We start from the raw sequence: 23,579 nt of genomic DNA, 5'->3' as shown, positions 1-23,579 counted from the left end.
ATATTGAATTAATAAGGGATAGCATATTTATATAAGATTTAATGTTTCCCAATAGTCCTTTTCCAATATTCCAAGTAGATTTTCAATAGGAACTGAGTACATAATTTTAAAAACTAATAATGTATTTTATTTTCTTTTTTAGTAATTGGTCCAGTATCAGCTGGTAAGTTCTAATTGTCTTTCTCAGTTTCCTCTGGTCCTCTGTAACATCTGGGTTGCTTTATTCACACTGATACTTTTGACACCTGGCCACTCTGAACCTGGAAAGTTAGATTATATTCCATCTCTTCTCCTCCATACTTTCTAATATTCCTTTAATTTACAAATAATTTGGGGGTAATTGGTGGTATAACAAAGTCCCAGAGAAGGGCAAGAACAAAGAAAAAAAGTTGTTAACCTGGTTACACTATTAAGTTACAGAAGAGGAACAAAGGGAAACAATGTTCATAAAATATGTTGGGGTCAGATCACAGGAAAGACCATGGAAATAGCACACTAAGAAATTTATATTTCAATCTGAAACTTTATGGTCACAAAACAAAATTCAAAAGATAAAAAGTGGAAAATATATAATGAGAAGATAATGAATGTAAGTGAGAGTTTTAGGAAGGACAGACTGCACATGGAAACAAAGAAAACACTAACTAGAATAGAGTTGAACACAAAAAGAAAGGCTTTTTCTTTGTCTTCTCCTTCATAAAGTACCTAAATCTGAACCACCACTGCTGTTCAGAGAAAAAGGGTAAAGAGCAGTACTTCGAAAGCCTTTTCTGACTTCTCCTTGAAAGAATCTTTTGGGACTTGCCATTCATACCAGTCAGGCAAACTACAAAAATTTGTGTTTCCATCAAAAAAACCCACAAATCTATTGGTCTAAATGTACCAATTAAAAAACAAAGACTAACAAAACTCTTATAAATAGAACCAAAGAAAAACCAAATAAATAGCTATTCCATGTTCATGAATAGGAAGACTCAATATTGTCACGATATCAATTCTTCACAACTTAATCTATAGATTCAGTGTAATGCCATCAAAATCCCAGCAAGATATTTTTTGGATATTGGCAAACTGATTGTAAAATTTATGTGAAAAATCCAAAGACCCAGAACAGCCAATACAATGTTGAAGGAGAACAAAGTTGGAGGACTGATACTACTCTCCCTCAAGATTTACCTGATAAAGCTACAGTAATCCAGATAGCGTGGTACTGTTGAACACATAGACAAAAAAACCAGTGGAACAGAACAGGCATCTCAGAAACAGTCCCACATAAATATAGTTAACTTAACTTTGACAAAGAAGCAAAGGCAATACTATGGAGCAAAGATATTATTTTCAACAAATGATGTTAGGACAACTGGACATTCACTTAAAGAAAACAAATATCTTCTCCCATACCTTACACGCTTCAAAAAAATTACCTCAAAATGGATCACAGACCTAAATGTAAAACTTAAAACTATAACACTCCTAGAAAATAACATCAGAGAAAAGCCAGATAACTTTGGGTATGGGTAATGGCTTTTCAGATATAATACCAAAAGCATGACTCACGAAAGAAATAATTGATAAGCTGTTACTCAATAAAATTAAGAACTTCTGGAGACAGACAATCTAATTTAAAAATGGGCAGAGAATTAACTAAATATTTTTCTAAGGAAGAGATACAGATGGCCAACAGATACATGAAAAGATGTTCAATGCCACTAATTATCAGGGAAACAAATCAAAACCACAATGAGATATCACCTTACACTTGTCAGAATGGCTAAAATCAAAACCACAAGAAATAACAAGTGTTGAGGATGTGGAAAAAAAGAAATCCTGCTGCACTATTGTAAATTGTTTTGAACCGTGAAAAACAGTATGGAGGTTCCTCAAAAAATTAAAAGAAATATCATGTGATCCAATAATCTACCCAAAGGAAACAAAACATTAACTTGAAAAGGTATATGCACCCCTGTTTATCGCAGAATCATTTACAATAGTCAAGATACAGAAGCAACCTAAGTGACGATCAATAGACAAATGAACAAGAAAAAGGTGATATACAGAGAGAATATTATACAGCCACAAAAAGGATGTGATCATGCCATGTGCAACACCACGGGTAAACCTAGAAGATACTATGTTGAGTACATAATTTTAAAAAATAACAATGTCAAGTAAGTCAAAGAAGACAAATACCATATTATTTCACTTATATGGAGATTCTAAAAAAACAGAACAAATGAATAAACAAACAAAAGCAGAATCAGGCCTATAAATACAGAGAACAAACTGATGGTTGCTAGAGAGAAGTGGGGCTGGGGGGTGAAAAAAATGAGTGAAAGGGGTATGGGAGATATAGTCTTCCAGTTATGAAATGAATAAGTCACAGAGATAAAAGGTACAGCACAGGGAATACAATCAATGTTTCTGTAATAGCATTGTATGCTGATACAATTTTAAAAATACAATTTAAAAAAAATACAATTTAAAAAAAAATTACAAACTTCTGTTACCAAACAATCCAGCAACCATGCTTCTTGGTATTTACCCAAAGAAGCTGAAAACCTATAACCACATGAAACCTACACACAGATGTTGACATCAACTTTATTCATAGTTGGTAAAAACTTGGAAGCACCAAAAGGTCCTTCAGTAGCTACATGGATAAATAAACTGTGGTACATCTGGAAAATGGAATGTTATTCAGTGCTAAAAAGAAAAGAGCTATCAAGTAATGAAAAGACAGAGCAAAAACTTAAATGCATATTACCAGGTAAAAGAAGCCAATCTGAAAAAGCTACATACTATATGATTCCAATTACATGACATTCTGAAAAGGCAAAACTACTAGGACAATAAAAAGATCAGTGGTTGCCAGGTGGAGTAGAGGAATAAGGATGGATAAAGAGGCAGAGCACAGATTATTTTCAGGGCGGTAACAATACTCTGTATGATATTATAATGATGTATACATGTTACTATATATTTATGCAAACACACAGAATGTACAACACCAAGAGTAAACCATAATGCAAACTATAGAGTTTGAATGATCACTATGTGTCAATATAGGTTGATTAATTGTGACAAATGTACCACTCTAGTGGGAGACAATAATGGGCAGGCTGTGCAATTGCATGTGGGCAGGGGGCATATGGGAAATCTCTATACCATCCTCTTAATATTGCTGTTAACCTAAAAGTGTTCTTAAAAAGTAATCGCTTTTAAAAAATTATCAGAGCAGATTTAAAACACTGACCCAACTCAACCCCCAAAAAAATGAATAATCCAATTAAAAAATGGACAGAAGACATAGACATTTTTCCAAAGACATACAGATGGCCAACAGACACATGAAAAGATGGTCAACATCACTCATCATCAGGGGAATGCAAATCAAAATCACAATGAGGTATCACCTCACACCTGTCAGAATGGCTATAATCAACAACACAAGAAACAACAGACGTTGGCAAAGATGTGGAGAAAGGGGAACCCTCTTGCACTGTTGGTGGGAATGCAAACTGGTGCAGCCACTCTGGAAAACTGTATGTTAAAGTTAAAAATTAACTTTAAATTAAAAACAGTTAAAAACAGAACTACCCTACAATCCAGCAATCACACTACTGGGTATTTATTCAAAGGATACAGAGACACTAATTCAAGTGGATATATGCACCTCTATGTTTATAGTAACACTATAATTATGGAAACAGCCCAAGTAACCATCAATTGATGAATGAATGGATAAAGAAGATATGTATGTTTACACACACACACACACACACACACACACACACACACTGGAATATTACTCAACCATAAAAAAGAATGAAATCTTGCTATTTGCAAGGACATGGATGCAGCTAGTGTATTATGCTAAATGAAATAAGTCACAGAAAGACAAATACCATACGATTTCACTGATATGCAGAATTTAAGAAACAAAACAAATGAGCAAAGGGACAAAAAAAAGAGACAGAGGCAAACCAAAAAACAGATTATTTTTAAAAAATATTTACTTATGTTTAAGAGAGCGCATGCAGGGCAGGGGCAGAGAGAGAGAGAGGGACAGAAGATCCAAAGGAAGCTCTGCACTGACAGGCTAACAGCTAATGAGCCCAACGTGGGGCTGGAACTCACAAACCGTGAGATCATGACCTGAGCTGAAGTCAGATGCTCAACCGACTGAGGTACCCAGGTGCCCCCAAAATACATTCTTAACTATAGAGAACAAACCGATGCTTACCAGAGGAGAAGTGGGTGGGGGCACTGGTTATATAGGTAATGGAGATTAAGGAGGGCACTTGGGGATTAAGGCACTTACATTACATTAAAACTTCTAAAAATAAGTAAAATAAATAAAATTTTAAAATTTAATAAAATAAATCAAAATTTAAAAATGACCCAGCTATATGCTATCTGTAAGAAACTCCAAATTTTACAATAAAGAGAAAATGACAGAAAATGTATACAATGGAAGCATTAATTTTTTTAAAAGCAGGAGTAGCTATATTAATATCACATAAAGTAGACCTCAGAGTAAAAATTTACCAGAAACAAGAAGGGATATTACATAATGATTTTAAAAAATCCAACACGAAGACCTAGAAATCCCAAATGTGTATGCACAAAACAAGACAGCTTCAAAATATATGGAAGAAAAACTGATAGAACTGAAAAGAGAAAGAGAAAAAACTCAGTTATAGCTGGGAAATTCAATACCCCATTCTCAGCAATTGATAAAACTACTATATAGAACATGAAAGAAGTGAGAGGATCAGCCATGTGGATATCTGAGTGGAGAATAATTTAGGCAGAGAGGACAAGGAGTAAACCAGTCTGGAGTAGGAATGTTTTTAGACTATTTGAGGGATAGCAAGAAAGCAAGGGTGGCTGGTATAGAATAAAATAATACAATGAAGATAAGCTATTAGTGAGTTATAGGGAACAGATCTTCCAGTATTTTCTTCTGAGAGGTGCTGTAATGGCTTTGACTGTAAATCAAGAAAGATGAAAAGTTATAAGTGAATCATAATCAGAGGGGTGACATGAATCTTAAAAGGATCCCTGTGGCTGCTATATTGGGACTCACTGGAAGGCAAGGGTGAAATCAAAGCAATCAGAGAGATGAAAGTAACTTGGATCACAATGAGAGTCATAAAGGTAGTGAGTAGTAGCAGGTTCTTACATCATACTGAGGGATCTGCTGTCCTACTAAAGCACTGTATCCTGCTAGGAGTCTTGAATGGTACTTAGAACAAAGAATTAGGGAAATGGGAATACAGAACTGTGTTTCTAATCCAAAAACACTACCATTAATATACCTTCTTGTTTCGACTTTCAGAAATGCCTTAAGTACCTCGTAGTAAGTTCCTAATCTATTTCTAATACTTTAGTTTCTTTTAGGGCAGAGATGGGCAAACTTTTCTGTAGAGGGACAGATAATAAATATTTTAAGCCTTGCAAGCCATAAAGTTTCTGTCATAACTACTCAACTCTGCTGCCATAGCACATAAGTAGTCATAGACAATATGTAAAAGAAAAAACATGGATGTGTCACAATAGAACATTATTTGTAGACAATGAAACTTGGATTTCATATAATTTTCTCATGTCACAAAATACCATTCTTATTTTTGCAACCATTTAAAAATGTAGATCCATCCTTAACCCATAAGACATACAAAAACAGGTAGCGAGCTGGATTTGTTCCATGGGTTATACCTTGGCAACCCCAGATCCTTGAGTTTAAATACATACTTTTATCCCTGATAAACATAATCTTGGGGTTTCTGTTTCTCACAATGTTATGCTTTTTTTTAAATTACTTTGTGCTCTCTAATATTAGATGTAACCAAGTAACATGAACATAAGAGATACACACACATATCAGTACCTGGCAAAAAAGTACCTTAACGATTTCATAAATAGTGTCACCATTCATCATCTAAGCAAGACCATTAGTGCATCCCCTATTTTATAAATTTTAATTGTGCAACTCTAGACAAAATTGCTAATGATTAATTAAAAGTAAAGGCAATTTGGGGCACCTGGGTGGCTCAGTAGGTTAAGTGTCTGACTCTTGATTTTGGCTCAGGGCATGATATCATGGTTGTGAGTACAAGCCCCGTGTAGGGTTCTGCACCATCAGTGTGAAGCTTGCTTGGGATTCTCTTTCCCTCTCTCTCTGCCCCTCCCCTGTTCATTCTTGCTCTCTCCCTCTCTCAAAAGAAATAAACTTAAAAAAAAAAAAGTAAAGGCAATTAAAGTAGCTAATCACAGTGACATCTGCATCAGGTCAGTTATTCCTTTTTCCCTTCCCCTTAGATTTACAACTAATTAGACATCCACAATGAACCTGAACTTCCTCTGGACAGTGTAATAATATCCAGGAGTTTCTACCCATCTGTACCTCCAAAAGTGGGCAGATAGGACCTCAGTGGGGACAGCGGATCCAAAAGAGTACATGAGCCTGCCCCACCATCACTCCCCACACTCAAGAATAAGGGAACCAGGAGAATACAAAACTGGGCAGATACCCACAGCCAATAGAGAATTTTTTGAGGTCAATTTTACCTCACCAGGGAATCTAGCACACCATCATAGTGGGATAGAGACAAGGCATGGGAAATGGAGGAAATCACCAAACTGGCCCCACTCCCTAGGGTGTCTGCAAGGCACTGGGCTTTCAATAGTATCAGAAGCAACTTCTGCACAGGAGATGGAAAGCAAAAGTAGTGACTGACCATCTGGCTACTCCAGTTGTGTGGGCTGCACCTAGAGGAAGGACCTCTATGACTGGGGAAATATCACAGGGCACTTGAAAGAATGCATTTCCTGCTCTCTGCTTTTAGATTTAAGCAGGAGGTCTGCCCATGGACTGCTGGTAGTGTCTTGCCTCACTAAGGATCCCCCTACTGGGCTAGCAGCAGGCACCCTCCAAAGTATCTATCCCTGTCCATTCCCACCCACCCACCTTCCCCATGAGGCCCCAGGTGCTAATCACAGCTCCTCCCACTCTGTTGACAGTTCTTTGTATGTGCTGCCAAGTGCAGCCCTGAGGAGAAACACCACCTTCTGGAATACAAAAGAAAGATTTTCTAATTGCCTGACCCCTGAATTGCAAGAAACAAAGTTACCATAAATTCTTAACTAAAGAAGGTGTCTGCTACTTCAAATGTGAACACAAAAACACACATTGTCAAATACTATGAAAAATCAAGGAAATAGGTATCATTTTAAAAAATGATAATTCTCTAGCAAACAAACTGTAAGGCATGGAATATTGTGTTTTAGCTGATAAAAGAATTCAAAATAGCTGTTATGATGAAATTCAATGAGTTACAAGAAAACTCAGAAAGGCAATTCACTAAATTCATAAATAAAATTATTGAAGAGAATGAATTCTTTACCTAAGGAATTGAAATTATTTTTAAAAAACAAATTCTAAAGCTGAAGAATTCATAAGTGAAATGAAGATGCAACAGAGCTTAAGTAACAGGGCAGACCAGATGGAAGAAGGAATAGATGACTTGGAGAACAGGAATAGAGAAATATTTTAGTTACAAGAAAATAAAGGAGAAGAGAAGGAGAAGGAAATACAGAGTTTATTTAAAGAAATATTAACTGAGAACTTCCAAACCTTGAGAAGGAACTGGACATACAAGTCCACAAAGCTAACAGAACACCTATTACCTCAAAGCAAAAAGACCTCCAAGACACATGACAGTGGAACTGTCAAAATCAATGATAAAAAAAAGAATCTTAAAGTCAGGCAGAGAGTGGAAAAAAAGTTACCCCCATTAGGCTATCAGCAGATTTCTTGGCAGAAACTCTATAGGCCAGGATAGAATGAAATGATCTATTCAAAATATTGAAAGTTAAAAATTGCCAGCCAAGAATATTTTACCTGGCAAAGTTATTTTTCAGACATGATGGCGAAATAAAGGCTCTTCTAGAAAAACAAAAGCTGAAGGACTTCCCAGCACTAGATCTGCCTTGCAAGAAATACTGAAAGGAGTCCTTCATCTGAAGTGAAAAGACACTAAATAGCAACATAAAAACATATGAAAGTACACAACACCCTGGGAAAGGTGAGAAATAAACAGAATTAAAAGATGGTAATGCTATATTAGAATGGTGTGTTAAGCACTTAACTATAATGTAAAGGTTAAAGGAAAAATGTATTAAAAATAACTAAGCTACTTCAATTTGTTAATGAATTTGTTAGTAGAAAGACCTAAATTGTGACATCAAAAATATAACAGAACAGAATAAAGCCTTTATAGGCAAATGAAAATAAGTTGTCATTAGTATAAAGTGGATTATTGTATCTATGAGATGCTTTATGTAAGCCTCATGGTAACCACAAAGCAAAAGTCTAGAGATTTACAAAAAATAAAAAAGAAGAGATTGAGCATGTCACCATTGTAAATCACCAGTTTACAAAAGTAAGCAGAAACAGGTGGAAAAAAACAATGGAGATACAAAAACAAAAACAAAAAAACAAACAAAAACAATAAGATGGCAGTAAGTCCTTACATGTCAATAATCGCTCTAAATGTAAATGGATCAAATTCACCAATCAAAAGGCATAGAGTGGCTAAATAGATACAAAAACTAAACCCAACCATATGTTGTCCACAGGAGACTCGTTTCTGCTCTAAAGACACACATAGGCTCAAATTGAAGAGTTGGAAAGAGATATTCCATGCAAATGGTAACCAAAAGAAAATGGAAATAGCTATGTTTATATCACACAAAAGAGACTTTAAACCCAAAACAGTAACAAAGACAAATAAAGTCATTATATAATGACAAAGGGGTCAATACATCAAGAAAATATAACAATCTTAAATATATACACTGCCAACACTGAAGTGCCTAAATATATTAAGCAAATACTAGCAGATCTGAAGGGAAAAATAGACAACAATACCACAAAAGTAGGGTATTTCAATACCCCACTGTCAGCAATGGATAGATCATGCAAAAAGAAATCAACAAGAAAACACTGAAATTGAACCCTACTTTAGATTAAACAGATTTAGAAAAAATATATCGAATATTCTATCCAACAAAAGCAGAATACACAGTCTTCACAACTGCTCATGGAACATTCTCACAAAATAAATCTTGGCAAATTTTGGAAGACTGAAATAATAACCAACAATGTTTTCTGATATAAATGGTATGAAACCAGAAATCAACAATAAAAGGAAAGCTGTAAAATCTACAACTCTGGAAACTAAATTCACTTCTGAACTACCAACAGGTTGAAGAAGAAGTCAAAGGGGAAATTTAAAAAATTATCTGAAAACATGTCAAAACTTATGGGATATGGCAAAAGCAGTTCTGAGAAAAAAATTATAGAATAAATGCATATATTAAGAAATTAGAAAGACCTCAAATAAACAAACTAACTTTATACCACAAAAAACTAGAAAAAGAACTAATTAAGCCCAAACTTAGCAGAAGGAAGAAAATAATAAAGATCAGAGTGGAAATAAATGAAATAGAGAACAGAAAAACATACCACCAACAAAACTAAGAGATGGTTTTTTGAAAAGGTTAAAAAAATTGACAAACCAGGGGCACCTAAGTGGCTCATTCAGTTAAGCATCTGACTTTAGCTCAGGTCATGATCTCACCATGCATGAGTTCAAGCCCTGCATCAGGCTCTGTGCTGATAGCTCAGAGCCTGGAGCCCACTTCAGATTCTGTGTCTCCCTCCCTCTCTGCCCCTTCCCCACTCACACTGTCTTTCTCTCTGAAAAATAAATAAACATTAAAAAAAATTGACAAACCTTTAGCTAGATTAAGAAAAAAAACTCAAAAAAATAAAACTAAAAATTAAACAGGAGACATTACAATGAATACTATTGAAATATATAGGATCATAAGAGACTACTATATGCCAACAAATGATATAATCTAAAAAAAAATGAAAAAAAAATCCTAGAAGCATGGAAAGAAATACGAAGAAAAAAAAATCTGAACAGACTAATGACAAGTACAGAGACTGAATCAGGCATCAAAAACCTCACAACACAGAAAACCACGACCAGATGGTTTCACCAGTAAATTCTACCAAATATTTAAAGAATCAATGCCAATCCCTCACAAACTCTTCCCAAAATTTGAAGAGGAAGGAACACTTTGGACCATTCTATGAGACCAGCATTACCCTCATAACAAAGCCAGGTAACACTACTACAAGAAAAGATCATCAATATCCCTAATAAATATACATGCAAAAATTCTAAACAAAATATTAGCAAATTGAATTTAAGAACACACTAAAATGATTATATACCATGACGAAGTGAGATTTTATGTGGAATGCATGTCTGATTCCATACACATAAATCAATAAATTTAATACATCACTTTCATAGAAAGATAAAAATCACATGATCATCTCAATACATGCAGAAAAAGCACTTGACAAAACACAACTTCCTTTCATGATAAAAACACTGCACAAATTGGATATACAAAGAATATACCTCAACATAATGAAGGCTACATATGACAAATCCACAGCTAAGATTATACTGAACAGTGAAAAACTTGAAGCTTTTCCTCTAAGATCAGAAACAAGACAATGATGCCTACTCTCACCATTCTCATTCAATAATAGTACTAGAAGCTGTGGCTAGATCAATTAGGCCAAAGAAATAAAGGCATCCAAACTGCAAAGGAACAAGTAATACTGTCACCATTTGCAGATGATATGATTTAATATATAGAAAATCCCAAAGACTAAAGCCAAAAACTGTTGGAACTAATCAACCATTTCAGTAAAGCTGCAAGATATGAAATCAGCATGCATTATTTCTACACACAAATAATGAAATATCTAAAAGTAATAAAAAAAACTATCCCATTCACAACACATCAAAAACAATAAAATACCTAGGAATAAATTTAACCAAGGAAGTGAAAACTACAGGATTTAGCTGAAAGAAATCCAAACAGATACAAATGAAAAAATATCCTATGTTCATGGACTGGAAGAATTAATACTGTTAAAATGCTCATACTACCCAAAGCCATATATCAATTCAATGTAAGACCCACTTAAATACAAATAGCATTTAAGAAATAGACAAAACAGTCCTAAAATTTGTATGGAACCACAGAAAAACCTGAATAGCCAAAGCAATCTGGGGGGAAGGTAGAGGGGGAGTGGAGGTATCACACTTCCTTAATTTAAACTATACTATAAATGGTAATAGTAATAAAAACTGTACATGAATGTAGACACATAACCAACAGAACAGAGAGTCCAGAATTAACCCCCCACATATAAAGTCAACTAATACTCAAGGAGCCAAAAACAATAGAAAAAGAATAGTCTCTTTAACAATGGTGCTGGGAAAACAAGATAAATACATGCAGAACAACAATAATAGTAGGAGATTTTAACACCCCACTTACATCCAAGGACAGATTATCTAACCAGAAAATCAACAAGGAAACAATGGCTTTGAATGACACACTGGACCAGATAGATTTAACAAATACATTCATGGCATGCCTGAGTGGCTCAGTCGGTTAAGTGTCCGACTGAGGCTCAGGTCATGATCTCACGGTTCGTAGGTTCGAGCCCCATGTCAGGCTCTGGGCTGACAGCTCAGAGCCTGGAGCCCACTTCAGATTCCATGTCAACCACAAGAAAAATCTGGAAAGACCACATATAGCTGGAGGCCAAATAATATGCTACTACACAATGAATGGGTCCACCAGAAAATAAAAGAAAATTTTAGAAGTACATGGAAACAAATGAAAGTGAAAACACAATGGTCCAAAACCTGTGGGATCTGGCAAAAGTGGTTACAAGAAGGAAGTTACTTCAAGAAACAAGAAAAATCTCAAATAAACAAAGTAAACTTACATCTAAAGGAGCAAGAAAAAAACAACAACGAACAAAACCCCAAAGCAGCAGAAGGAAGGAAATTATAAAGATTACAACAGAAATAAATGACATAGAAACTAAAAAAAAAAAAAAAAATAGATCAATGAAACCAGGAGCTGGTTCTTTGAAAATAAAATCAGTAAGATTGATAAACCTCTGGCCATACTTATCAACAAAAAAGAGAAAGGACTCAAATAAATAAAATCACAAAGAAGAGAGGAGAAAGAACCAACACCACAGAAATATAATCACAAGAGAATATTAAGAAAAACTATATGCCAAACTATATGCCAACAATTGGACAAACTAGAAGAAATGGATATAAATACCTAGAAACATATAACCTACCAAAACTGAAAGAAGAAATAGAATATCTGAGCAGACTAATATCCAGCAACAAAAATGAATCAGCAATAAAAAAAAAAAAATAACAACAAACGAAAGCCCAGGGTCAGATGGCTTCACAGGCAAATGCTACTAAACATTTAAAGAAGATATATATTCTTCTCAAAATATTCCAAAAAAACAGAAAAGGAAGGAAATTCCAAATTCATTCAAATTCAAATTCATTCCAAATTCATTCAATGAGGGCAGCATTACCAAAACCAGTTAAGGACACCATGAAAAAAAGAGAACTACAGACCAATATTTCTGATAAGCATAGATGCAAAATTCCTCAACAAAATACTAGCAAACCAAATCCAAATCCATTAATAAAATCACTCACCATGACCAAGGGGGATTTATTCCTGGGCTGCAAGGGTGGTCCAATATTTGCAAATAAATCAGTGTGATACATCACATCAATAAGAGAAAGCATAAGAACCATATGACCATTTCAATAGACACAGAAAAAGCATTTGACAAAGTAAATGCTTTTCACGATAAAACAAACCTCAACAAAGTAAGTTTAGAGGAAATATACCTCAACATAATAAAGGGCATATATGAAAAACCCACAGCTAACATCATCCTCAATGGGGAAAAACTGAGAGCTTTTCCCCTAAGGTCAGGAACAAAATAAGGATGTCCACTCTCACTACTTTCATTCAACACACTACTGGAAGTCCTAGCCACAGCAATCAGACAATACAAAGAAATAAAAGACATCCAAATTTATAAGGAAGAAGTAACACTTTCACTATTTTCAGATGACATGATACGATATATAGAAAACCCTAAATATTCCACTAAAAAAATACTACTAGAACTGAAAAATGAATTAAGTAACATCACAGGATACAAAATCAATGCACAGAAATGTGTTGCATTTCTCTAGACTGGGATAATGAAGAAGCAGAAAGAGAAATTAAGAGGGCAATCCCATTTACAATTGCACCCAAAATAATAAGATACCTAAGCATACATCTAACCAAAGAGGTGAAAGACCTCTATTCTGAAAACAATAAAACACTGATGAAAGAAATTGAAGATAAAACAAATGGAAAGACATTCCATGCTCATGAATTAGAAGAGTAAACATTGTTAAACTATCTATACTTCTCAAAGCAATCTACACATTTAATGCAATCTCCATCAAAATACCAACAGCATTTTTCACAGGGCTAGAATAAACAGTGCTAAAAACTGTACAGAACCACAAAAGACACTGAATAGCCAAAGAAATCTTGAAGAACCAAAGCTGGAGGCTTCGTTTCACAAATTCTGGACTTCAAGTTATATTACAAAGTTGTAGTCATCAAAATAGTATGGTACTGGCACAAAAATAGTATGGTACTGGCACAAAAACATCTTCGACAAAAGCAGAAAAGACCATCCAATGGAAAAAAAAGACCGTCTCTTCAACAGAAAGTGTTGGGAAAAACTGGACAGCTACATGCAAAAGAATGAACCTGGACCACATTCTTACACCATACACAAAATAAATTCAAACTGGATCGAATTCCTAAATGTGAAACCCGAAACCATACAAATCCTAGAAGAGAACACAGGCAGTAACTTCTTTGACATCAGCTGTAGCAACATTTTTCTAGATACGTCTTGAGTCAAGGGAACCAAAGTAAATATAAACTATTGTAACAAAATCAAAATAAAAAGCTGCTACACAGCAAAGGAAACAAGCAACAAAACTAAAAGGCAACCTACAGAATGGGAGACAATATTTACAAATGATATATCTAATAAAGGGTTAGTGTCAAAAACATATAAAGAACTTATAAAGTTCAAGGATCAAAAAACAAATACTCCAATTAAAAATGGGCAGAAGACATGAATAGACATTTTTTCCAAAGAAGACATCCAGATGGTCAACATATACGTGAAGAGATTTTCATCATCACTCATCATCAGGGAAATGCAAATCAAAACTACAATGAGATATCACCTCTCACCTGTCAGAATGGCTAAAATCAACAACACAAGAAACAAAAGATGTTAGTGAGGATGTGGAGAAAAAGGAGCACTCATGCACTGTTAGTGGAAAGGCAAACTGGTACAGCCACTGTGGAAAACAATATGGAGGTTACTTAGAAAGTTAAAAATAGAACTACTCTATGATCCAGCAATCTTGCTACTGGGTATTTATCTAAAGAATACAAAAATACTAATTCAACTGGATATATGCACCCCTATGTGTATAGCAGCATTATTTACAATAGCCCAATTATGGAAGTAACCCAAGTGTCCATCAATTGATGAATGGGTAAAAGAAGAAGTGAGACTAGAAAGATAGATGATAGACAGAGATAGAGATACCTAGATAAAGACAAAGTGATATATATATATATATATATATATATATATATATATATTGGAATGTTATTCAACCATAAAAAAGAATGAAATATTGCCATTTGCAACAATACGGATGGAGCTGGAGAGTACAATCTTAAACAGAATAAGTCAGTCAGAGAAAGCTAAATACCATATGATTTCACTTATATGTGGAATTTAAGAAACAAAAGTGCAAAAGGGAAAAAAGAAAAGAGAGACAAACCAAGAAACAGACTTCATTACAGAGAACAAACTGATGCTTACCAGAGGGGAGGTTGGTGGGAAGATAGATTAACAGGCGATGGGGATTAAGGAATGCATTTGTCAGGATGAGTATCTGGTAATGTATGGAATTGCTGAATCACTATATTGTACACCTGGAATTAACATAACACTGTATATTAAGTAACTTGATTAAAAGTAAAAACTAAAAAAAAACATAAAGAACAATTAAATTAAGCCCCTGTCTTACACCACTCACAAAAATTAACTTGAAATGGACCACTGATTTTAACACAGACCCTGATACCATATAGCTCCTAGAAAAAACTGTAGGGAAGAAGCTCCTCAGTGTTGGTCTTGGCATTGATTTTTCTAGACATGACACCAGAAGCACAAACAACAAAAACCAAAACCAACAAGTTGCACTACATCAAACCTAAAGGTTTCCACACATCAACCGAAAAAATTTTAAAAAGGAAAAGACCACCCATGGAATGGGAAAAACTTTTTGCAAACCATATATTAGATAATGCGTTAATATCTAAAATATATAAAGAACTCTTACAACTCCATAACAAAGAAGAATCTGATTGCAAAATTGGCAGAGGAACTAAATAGAAATTTTTCCAAAGACATCCAAGTGGCCAACAGACACATGAAAGAATGGTCAGCAACACTAATCATCAAGAGAAATGCAATCAAAACCATAATGAGATATCAAGTCACACCTGCCAGAATGGCTCTCATCAAGAACACAAGAGGTTAAGTTTTGGCAAGGATACAGAGAAAAGGGAACCGTTGTATACTGTTAGCAGAAATGTAAATTGGCTCAACCACTATGGAAAACAACATGAAGGTTCATCAAAAAGTTGGCACATATTCTAGGTATATATCCAAAGGAAATGATAACAAGATATCAATAAATACATATGCTCTCATATTTACTGCATCATTATTCACAGTAGCCAAGATATGGAAACAATCTAACTGCCCACACCAATGGATGAATGGATAAAGAACATGTGAGATACACACACACACATACACACACACACACACACACACACACACACACACACACACACACTGCAATAGTATTTGACCATGAGAAAGGACATCTTTCCATTTGCAGCATCATAGACGGACCTTGGGCATATTATGCTGAATGAATAAGTCTGACAGAAGACAAGCACTGTATGGTATCATTTATATGTGGAATCTAACATAGCCAACCTTAGAAAGTAAAATGGCAGTTACCAGGGAATTGCCGGGGAGGGGGGGAAGGACGGGGTTGGACAGGTGTTGTTCAAAGGTACAAACTTGCAACACATAGTAAATAAGCCCTAGAAATCTAATGTATATTATAGTGAACATAGACAATAATATTGTATGATAATCATCAAGCTTGCTAAGAGACCACATCTTAATGATTCTAACCACAAGAAAGGATCATTATGTAATGTGATAGAGGTTCTAATTATTGCTATAATGGCAGTTATATTACTATATACAAATCCATCAAATTTACACGTTATACACTTTAAATTTGTACAATGTTATATGCCAAACATATTTTAATAAAAAATTTTTAAATAAAATAGCTAATCACAAGATCTTTCTAAAACTACAATAGGCTAAAAGAAGGGGGAGGGAAGATGGAGTTTCCCTATTAATTAAAAGGAACTTCATTGTTTACGACACAGATTCCATCCAGTGCAGAAGCTTGGGGGTTGGTGAAGAAGGAAAAGCCCAATATCTACTGATATTTTTTTCTTTGTCTCTTTCAGTGGACAGTTCTGGAAAAATCAGTAAGTTTGGGTCATTTCTTTGCTTTACCTATTTCTGTGTCCAGAACCTTTGAGTTTTTGTTACTCAATTGTTTTGTATTTCAAGTTCTTTTACCTTAGAAGAGTCAATATTTTAAATAAGTGATTTTCTCATACTTTGATTTCCCCTTTTCTATCTCCCTTTTGGAACAAAATACAATGGTCTTGTATTATATCTTGGTTATTTACTACCAAAGATTATTAGGAGCATATATTCCCAGCTAGTTTACCACAAGGCATCTGTTTTCTTTGTGGTATCATCTGGCAATGGATAATTTTTACTAAAAAAAGAAATTCACCTAAAATTGACATATAAAGAATAAATGTCAGGACAAGATGGTGATTTTGATAAATAACCAACAATACACATTTATTTTCAAACTGATCTAAAAGAGAGTGGGTTAAAAAATGATTTGTGACAGAACAATGAAAGTAGGAAGTGCAATCATTTGAATTTTGATAAAATAGATATTCCCTACCTAAGTATTCAATGAATACTCTGTGAAGTAGGATGTGGAGCCTTTGCACTCCTGAGGGTGAAACAGAGGGATATTTTACAATGCCTGGAGGTCCTGCTTCTGCATTCACCTATATAGGGTATTCTTGGAAGTAGGGTTTTCCTTGAGTTAGAAAATTCACACTGATTGATTAATCTTCTGTGTTTTATTTTTTAGCACTAACTCCTATGGGTAAGTTCTTTATTCTCAACTGTGAAATTTTACATTGTTTATAGGTATTTTCTGGACTTGCTGTTTCTACTCCCAAAATAGAGACTTGTGTTTCTAAGGTTATTTTAAATGTTCCCATCCTCGAGAATCTTCCAATATTTTAAATTACTACTTTTAGAGATACTGCTGCAGAGGAGATGAAGTTCATAGAAAAGGATGCCATAATCTCTGGCCATCTTCTAGGCTCTGAAAAACAATCTCCTTTCTGACTCCCAGCAAAATATAATGAAAGAAAGATTGGTTCCTAAATTCTGTTGAGTTCTTTGCTGGTAATTGAGAACTCTTTTTTAGTTATAAGTGAAGGCTCACTGAATCATACTAATAGAAAAAGTAGTTAAGAACAAAACTTTATTTTTTCTTGGCTTCTAAGTAACTTTACTTTTGAGGAATAGTAGGCATTGAGCACCTACTATATACTGTATACTCTGCTAGGCATTTTCAAAAACAGTATCTCATTTTTACCATAGCCTGCCTGGTAGCTATTGTTATTCCCCACTTTACAGATCAGTAAATTGGCTCAGACACTTGACCAAGATTAAGGAGTTGGTAAGAAGCAGTGTCAGGATCTAAACCTAGGACTTCCCATCTCCAAAGTACATACTCTTCCCACACCAACACATTGCCTTCTTTACTGAACCACAAATGCCTTTTTGGTGATTAGTCCTGAAACCATATCTATAAATAAAATGTTTGTTAATATAAAGGTACTTCCACTAGTGAAGCTATATAATTAAATGTACACAGAAGAACCATTTTAAAAATAAAAGACATCCCATTTAAATCAATGTTGGGCTTTTAACTGTCTTCTAAATTCAGATTTCTTATTAGGATTGTGTAATGCCTCAGCTCTTCAAGACAATCATATGAAACAGAATAATAATTCTTAAAACTCTGTAAATATACAATCATAAGAAGCAAGTAAAACTTAAATTTAGTAAGATACAGTTCAAGAATCTCAAACACTGTAAATACCGACAAACACAAAATATGCCTTTATATTCAGTCTTTCTTCTTTTTCAGTTCACACTAGAAGGAGAGTGGGTTTGTGAGTGGCAGTGGGGAGTTGGAGGAGGTGAAGTTAAAAGGGACAATTGTTTTCTTTGGATTTATAGTACAAGAAACAATATGCATTCAAGCAATCATGACATATCTACATTCTTCATATGCCCTCCCCACATGGGGAAGGTGATAAGTGTATGTTTTCCTTATAAAACGAAAGAGGGCTTTTGAGAAGGGATCATAGGCCAAGTCCCTCCCTGGAGGTGAATTCATCTTTAATGAATATGCTTTTTTTTTTAATTGCCAGAACAAAAATCAGTTCAATCTTTTAAAATGCTTTCTTGTAAAAGATATATTCTTGTTGACAATATTTCAAACATATTCTTCTCAATTGATATTTTTAGCAAAAAGTGATTAAGGTTTAATTCATTGTTTAAAAAAGATTTAAGACAGAACAGTGCATCAAATTCACCACCCTCTCAAGTTAAGTCTCTTTATTTCTCACCTCCACAATCAGCTAATTAAGTATATGATTTTTTTTTTTTCTTTTTTTTCAACGTTTTTTTTTTTATTTTTATTTTTGGGACAGAGAGAGACAGAGCATGAACGGGGGAGGGGCAGAGAGAGAGGGAGACACAGAATCAGAAACAGGCTCCAGGCTCCGAGCCATCAGCCCAGAGCCTGACGCGGGGCTCGAACTCACAGACCGCGAGATCGTGACCTGGCTGAAGTCGGACGCCTAACCGACTGCGCCACCCAGGCGCCCCTATGATTTTTTTTTTAATGCTAATTCATGGCCTGAGATCTATAATGAGTCATCTCCTTAATGCTGAACAGATCTTTATGGTCTAGACAGCTCCCTGATAGCCAGTGGATTAAGAACCTAATAGGATTAGTTTTGTTGTTTCCTTTGTGATACAGAAGCTTTTGATCTTGAGTTTAAATAAAAATAATAATAAACATTAAGAAAATAAAAATTAAAAAATTTAATGTTTATTTATTTTTGAGAGAGAGAAAGACAGAGTGTGAGTGGGGGAGGGGCAGAGACAGAGGGAGACACACAATCTGATGCAGGCTCCAGGCTCTGAGCTGTCAGCACGGAGCCCGACACGGGGCTTGAACCCACAAACCGTGAGATCATGACCTGAGCTGAAGTTGGATGCTTAACCGACTGAGCCATCCAGGCGCCCCTAAAATAAAAGTTTTTTAAAAGAACCCAATAGGATTAGTTTCCTAATAAAGGCCATAGTCTAGTTGCTGCATTATTTTAAGTATTGCATAATTAGAATTATTACTATGATCGCTAATTCATCTTTCAGCTTTAACAAAAATTAATCCAGTTTAAAATCTTTAAGCAGCCTGAATACAATACAATGACCGCCAAGGTCTTGATTAAATCTTTCCCTTAAAATTAGAATTTTGCTGTACAGGTTACTATCTGCAGTAAACGGACTTTGAGCCAGGACTTACAAATATTTATACTATGGAGATTATGAGATCCAAAGGGAAAAAAAGATGTATGCACTATCTAAAAATTTAAAAGAAGGGAGAGAAGAACTTAGAATTTGGTGGACTAATGATTTGTGGCTTACTTCTGCAATGCTATTAAGTTCAAGATGGAAAATATACAGCAAAAACACTAAACCAAGGATATGAAGATACTATTAGAAATGACTAGAAGTACTTTTCAGTTTAGTGGGAAAAAGAATAAAATTCTTTAAAATTCTGTAAAATTAGGAAAAGTGTAGCTAGAATAGACATTGATTGTTTCATCAAACCCCAGAATATTTACCTTTGATTAACAAAATCCATACAATTTAGGAGATAAAGTTTGCTTAAAATGAGTCCTGCAGTAGTAATATACACAGTACGAAACGTGAAACAAATACTCCCAAGAGATGGTATAAAACTAAAAATATTCCCATATTTGAAAAAACCCAGCTTGTTTAGGAGTACATTCCACAGAATTTGTCAGGTTGGAAGCATCAGTGGAAACACATACTCTTCTCCACACCACACACCACACACCACACCCCCCGCTTCAAAAATAAGTAGCCACTGGTGGTACTGTCAGGTATCAGAATATTGTGAACTCTTTCTCAGTACAAAAATGCTTAGGATATATTACCACTGATTTTCATTAGTAAATTGGAAATGAGTTTGTCTAGAATAAAATGTCGGTACTCATAGCTTATTAAATAAGCACTAGGGAGGAAAAAATACACAGAAGGTTCAGAAAGCATTACTGCAAGATTCTTACTGTTTTTATTTTGGTGCCAGTTGAAAATATCAAACAGAAAGCACTAAACTGCAGCATCCCGTCGGATTTATAGTTACCTTATTACCTAACGTAGGAATGTCTCACTTTTTACAACTTGTTATTCAGTTGTGTGTGGATCAGTATTTCAGACGTCAAACCCTAAACATACCAAAAGGCTTTCTCTGTAACAAAAAAAAAAAAGAGTCAACTTTTAAGCAAGAAATCTTCCGGTAATGCAATTTACCATTCCCCTAAAGTATTTGGTTGGAACTAAGAATGCCTTATCTTGATAGATCAGAGAGAGTTTTTGCCTGTATTATCTCATTTGGTAGTAGTAATAGCCAATACTTACTGCACTACTCACCATGTTCCATGCACTGTACTGAGTGCTTTACTTAGATAATATTATTTAATCCTCATAACACTTCGGTGAAGTAGCTACTACTATTGCTCCCATTTTGCAGATAAGAAAGTAAAGTTTGCCCAAGTTAGTTAGGTATGAAGCCAGGATTTGAAGCAGTCTGTCTGTAAAAGCCATGCTCCTTAAACATTTGTCTAGAATCTTTAAATTACTCTACAAAGTGGGCAGAGCAGTAAGTCTTTAGGGAGTAACTGATTACATTAGGGAGTAGCCCAAATAAACCCAGCTGGCAAGAATACTAAACCCAAGTGTTCTGATTCAGCTTTTAAATTCAGTATCCTTTCTACTGCATTAAATATTTAAATAGGTTTTCTTAAGGCAAGGCATCCCATTGCTTCACAGCAAGAACCCACAGAATTCTTCTTAGTAGCATAGATAATTTTTTTTCTTAATCTGGGGAACCAAATCACTAAAAAAAAAGAAGAAAAAAAAAAGCAGAAGCTAACAAATTCAAGTTTATTAGATCTCACAGAAATTGAGAAACAGCAGAGCTAATTGACCTATACTTGGAAAAAGGGACCAGAAACTCGTGAGTTTGCAGGTATCATAAGAAGCAGTCTAAAGTATCGGTTAAGACTGAACTCTGGAGTCTGACTCTTCAGGCTCAAATCCCAGCTCCACCACTTACTAACTCTATGACCATATTCACATTCATTTAAGCTTTTTGTACCTCAAGTTTCTTCATCTGTAAAATGGGGATAATAAAATGCCCTATATGGTTGTTGTGAGGATTAAATGAGTTAATAGTTCATATAAAATGCTCAGAACACTGAGTGCCTGATGTACGGTGAGCACCCAATAATTATCAGCTAGTACTATTATTACTTTTGAATAATGAGATATCCTTATAGTCAATATGCAATGCATATTTAGAGTTTTTTTTCTATTTTAAGAAACAATTATTGCTTATTTCCAAACTTTTTTCTACAAATAAATTCCATTTCTTTTCAGAATACATTCTCCTCTAGCTATTAAGCATTAATCATTAGCCATAATATACTGAACAAATGCCAGCCAGTTCATTTATAGTACATTTTAGCTCTTCTTTGATTAATATTCCAGTTTATTGAAGAGAGTCTGGAATATTACCAATACTTACACAATTTTAAGTGCAGAGTTCCACCATTTTCTACTTTCAGGAAATCTCAAGTTATCTCTGGTTTGTCATCTTTAAGACAAAAAATAAAGAAACGAATATCAGGGGGAAAGTAGGAATAAAGAGAAAGTACCTGATATCTGAAATGTGCACTTTTGTTGTGTGCTCAGTTATATTTCCAGGTTACACGGATGCACAAGTTGCAAAAAAATCAGATTTCAAGGCCCAGACTCTAAAAAATGAAGGCACTACAAAGACTGAGAACAGCCAAGAAGAAAACAAGAAAACATTAAAGAAGAAAATCTTATTTACAGATTCTGATGAATCCTTGACCTTAAGGCACAAAACAGAGTCAAAAAGCAAAGCAAAAGGCATTGAGTTGGAGGACGGTGAGATAGGTATGGAGGTTGAGAAAAAGGAAAGTGACACCACCATGCTGGGAGAAGAAGACCAAATAAAGGGGCGTGACATAGGAATACCAATAGGAGAGGAAGCCCAAGTAAAGAGAAGTGAATCCAGAATACCACAAGAACAGGAAGCCCAAGTAAAGATGAATGACACTGGGACACCACAGGGACAGGGGTTTCAAATAAAGCAGAGTGAGTTAAGAACACAAGAAGGACAGGGGTCTCAAGTAGAGAAGAGTGAGTCCAAAATACCACAAGAGCAGGAGTCTCAAGTAGAGAAGAGTGAGTCTGAAATACCACAAACACAGGGCTCCCAAATAGAGAAGAGTGACACCAGAATACCACAAAGACAGGAGTCCCAAGTAAAGAAGAGTGAGTCTAGAATGCCACAAGCACAAGGGTCCCAAGTAAAAAAAGAGAGTTCTGAGAATAAAGGAAAGCAGGACAAAGACAAGGGAGATGCAAGGAAGAAGAAAGATACAGGAGAAAATGATACTATGAAGAAAAGTGATGAAGGAAAGCACAAAGTTAAAGGAAAGAAAGAATTAGAAGTCAAGGGTAAAAAAACAGAAGGTTCAGTAAGGGGCAAAGTCAACTGATTATTATGATTCCCATCCTCCAAATACAAGTCATAACCCAGTTATTGCCTAAATGGATCATAATTACAGAATCCCTTTAATTTATACATCCACAGAGTGTCTACTGTAGTTCTTTCACCATTTTTAGTCCTCTCAGCCACAAATCTCAGCTTCCAATTGTTTGTTTTCTAAGTTGATAATTATGACTTAATCAAGAAAGACTGGATACTTTCTGAAATAAACATTTTGACTAAAGAAATGTATAATTTTCTTTGACAACTATTACATTAATTCAGCCTAACCAATCAACCAACCAGGGCTTCTCATAAAACACTTTTTTTTATTTTTTAAAAAAAATTTTTTATTAACATTTATTTATTTTTGAGACAGAG

The 23,579-nt window shown here is 34.8% G+C and overlaps 1 protein-coding gene and 1 long non-coding RNA gene across 30 annotated transcripts in view; one reads left to right on the top strand and one right to left on the bottom strand.

Annotated features, from left to right (window-relative positions):
• The window catches only part of TSBP1 (testis expressed basic protein 1), a 219,772-nt gene that overhangs the window by 62,204 nt on the left and 133,989 nt on the right, over positions 1 to 23,579 (top strand). For all 29 annotated transcript variants that reach the window (XM_042938383.1, XM_042938378.1, XM_042938375.1 and 26 more), the window contains 3 exons: positions 143 to 163; positions 16,660 to 16,680; positions 17,373 to 17,387. In XM_042938383.1, coding sequence (XP_042794317.1) covers positions 143 to 163; positions 16,660 to 16,680; positions 17,373 to 17,387 — 57 coding nt within the window. The remainder of the gene's footprint in view (positions 1 to 142; positions 164 to 16,659; positions 16,681 to 17,372; positions 17,388 to 23,579) is intronic.
• The window catches only part of LOC122219743, a 94,485-nt gene that overhangs the window by 37,249 nt on the left and 33,657 nt on the right, over positions 1 to 23,579 (bottom strand). Inside the window, exons 2-3 of the long non-coding RNA XR_006202535.1 lie at positions 22,206 to 22,274; positions 20,763 to 20,867 (exon numbers count right to left, since the gene is read on the bottom strand). This is a non-coding gene — a long non-coding RNA (uncharacterized LOC122219743). The remainder of the gene's footprint in view (positions 1 to 20,762; positions 20,868 to 22,205; positions 22,275 to 23,579) is intronic.

This window comes from Panthera leo, chromosome B2 (genome assembly GCF_018350215.1).
Source record: "Panthera leo isolate Ple1 chromosome B2, P.leo_Ple1_pat1.1, whole genome shotgun sequence".
Lineage (NCBI taxonomy): Eukaryota > Metazoa > Chordata > Mammalia > Carnivora > Felidae > Panthera > Panthera leo.
Note: the sequence above shows the minus strand (reverse complement) of the source record. Positions and strands in the feature narration are given on the sequence as shown.